A 1,857-nucleotide genomic window follows, 5' to 3' on the forward strand; every position below is an offset into this window, starting at 1 on the left:
CCCTTTCGGCCCCACGTGGCCACTCAGCCCAGCAGGCCCTCCATGCCCCTCGGCCAGCTGGCCAGTCCTATTCTCCGGCCGAGTCCTCAGCAACGGGGTGCAGGGGCCCACTGAGAGGTAGGTCCGGGGGCTCTGGAGCGGGCAGCCAGGAGGGGAGGGGGACTGGGAGATAGTGGGTTACGGTGGCAACGTCCGTGGGCTTGGCAATCACAGTGCTGGACACTTTGAGAGACTCCAGATCATGGTCAAGCCCGGCCCTCAGGGTGGGGTGGGGACTCAGACTTTCCTCTGTGCCCAGCAAGGGGGAGGCTGGATCACACCCCAACTGCAGCCAGGGCCACAGCGCCCCGCATTTGGCTGGAGCTGGATTAAGGCCCTTCCTTTGCTGCCCTGCCTGCTCAGCCCACCTCACCCCTGGCCCAGGCAGGCGCCGGTTGAGGCGCTGGGACCCTCCAGAAGCCCCCACCCTGAGCTGTTACTGCTGGGTGGCAGGTGTCAGCAGACCATGCTCTGGCCCCACAGGAATGTGGTTGGGCACTCCCGCCCCTGGGGCCTGTCATGGTAGCAGAGGGCCAAAGGAACCCAGCAATGACGGGAATGCAAGGCCTGGGGACAGCGGCTGGCCCACTAATCTCCAGCTCACCCCCCTTCAGAGAGCAGAGCTGCTATCACCAGCCAGAGGGCCTCCGGGGGGGGGGGGGGGAGGCCCGCTGACCTGTCCTGTCCCGGCATGAGCCCAAGAAGGTGCTCAGGACCCCAGGTGGGTTCCCTGGGTCCCTGGGTCCCTGGGTCCCTGCTCTGTAGGATGGGGATGGGCACCAGCAGGGAGGGGAGGGACCGTCAGCTCAGCAAGGCCTCCCCACCCCAGGGGCCTGCATAGTTCCCAGCTTCTGTTTCTGGGGCTTTGTCCCCAGGGACGACGGCTGCAGAAGGCGCCCCCTGGTGGACAGACTGTTTCTCTGGGGTGCAGCTCCTTGCAGCTGTGGATAACTCCCGGCGAAAGCCTCCATGCAAACTGTTTCCTTCTCTGGGGAGGCTTTCTTAGAGTAAAATATCAGAAGAACATAAATCAACGTGCACATAACTAAATAAGCCCAGAAGCGGATTTGCTGACTCGGACGAAATGAACACTGGGCTGTGACATCCCCCTCCAGGAAGTTCACCTGGATTTGTCTTTACCAACCTATACCCAGAGACGGCGGGAACCTGGGGGTTCAGCAGGGGTTCCCCAGTCTGGCTCCCCCACTTCCTGTGGTGTGACCATAAACAAGTGCTACTCTGTGCCTCAGTTTCCTCATCTGTAAAAGGGACGCTAAGAGCATGCACCCCACAGGCAGGTCTGTGTGGTGAAGGCGTGAGCCACCCTTGGGATGTGGCCTAGCGCACGGGGGCCTGTCAGCGGGAGCTGCTGCAGAGACGTGATCACACAACCCCTCCACCATCAGCCTCTCCATCTGCAGATGAGGAAGCTGGGGCCAGAGACAGCCATGGCTCCCCCAGGACACCAGCAGGGTCGTAGCCGGCCAAGGCTCCGTGTGACCAGGGAGGGCGGGCAGGAAGCCTCTCCATGTCCCCAACGCCCTCCCCAGCCATGCGGATCAGGGAGCAGGGGAAGCCGCCGAGTACTCAGCCCAGGCTGGTGGAGGGTGGGAAGGGCTGGTGTGAATGAGACCACCCGCCCCAGCTCACCGGCTTCCTTCTCACCCCAGGAGCTTCTTCCGGGGGCTGGTCGCATTGGCTCCGCAGTCATGGTTCGGAACGTGGATGACCTGGACTTCCACCTGCCCTCGCACGCCCAGGACATGCTGGACGGGCTGCAGCGGCTGCGCTCTCAGCCCAAACTGGCCGACGTCACGC

General features: G+C 63.3%; 1 protein-coding gene across 1 annotated transcript in view; it reads left to right on the forward strand.

The window, feature by feature from the left end:
* Positions 1-33: 33 nt before the first annotated feature.
* Positions 34-1,857, forward strand: part of KLHL30 (kelch-like family member 30) — an 11,524-nt gene continuing 9,700 nt past the window's right edge. The window contains exons 1-2 of the mRNA XM_005863731.2: positions 34-117; positions 1,710-1,855. Of these exons, the coding sequence (XP_005863793.1) occupies positions 1,749-1,855 (107 nt within the window). The 5' untranslated portion in view covers positions 34-117; positions 1,710-1,748. The remainder of the gene's footprint in view (positions 118-1,709; positions 1,856-1,857) is intronic.

The sequence above is a fragment of the Myotis brandtii genome, unplaced genomic scaffold (genome assembly GCF_000412655.1).
Source record: "Myotis brandtii unplaced genomic scaffold, ASM41265v1 scaffold180, whole genome shotgun sequence".
Taxonomy (NCBI): Eukaryota; Metazoa; Chordata; class Mammalia; order Chiroptera; family Vespertilionidae; genus Myotis; species Myotis brandtii.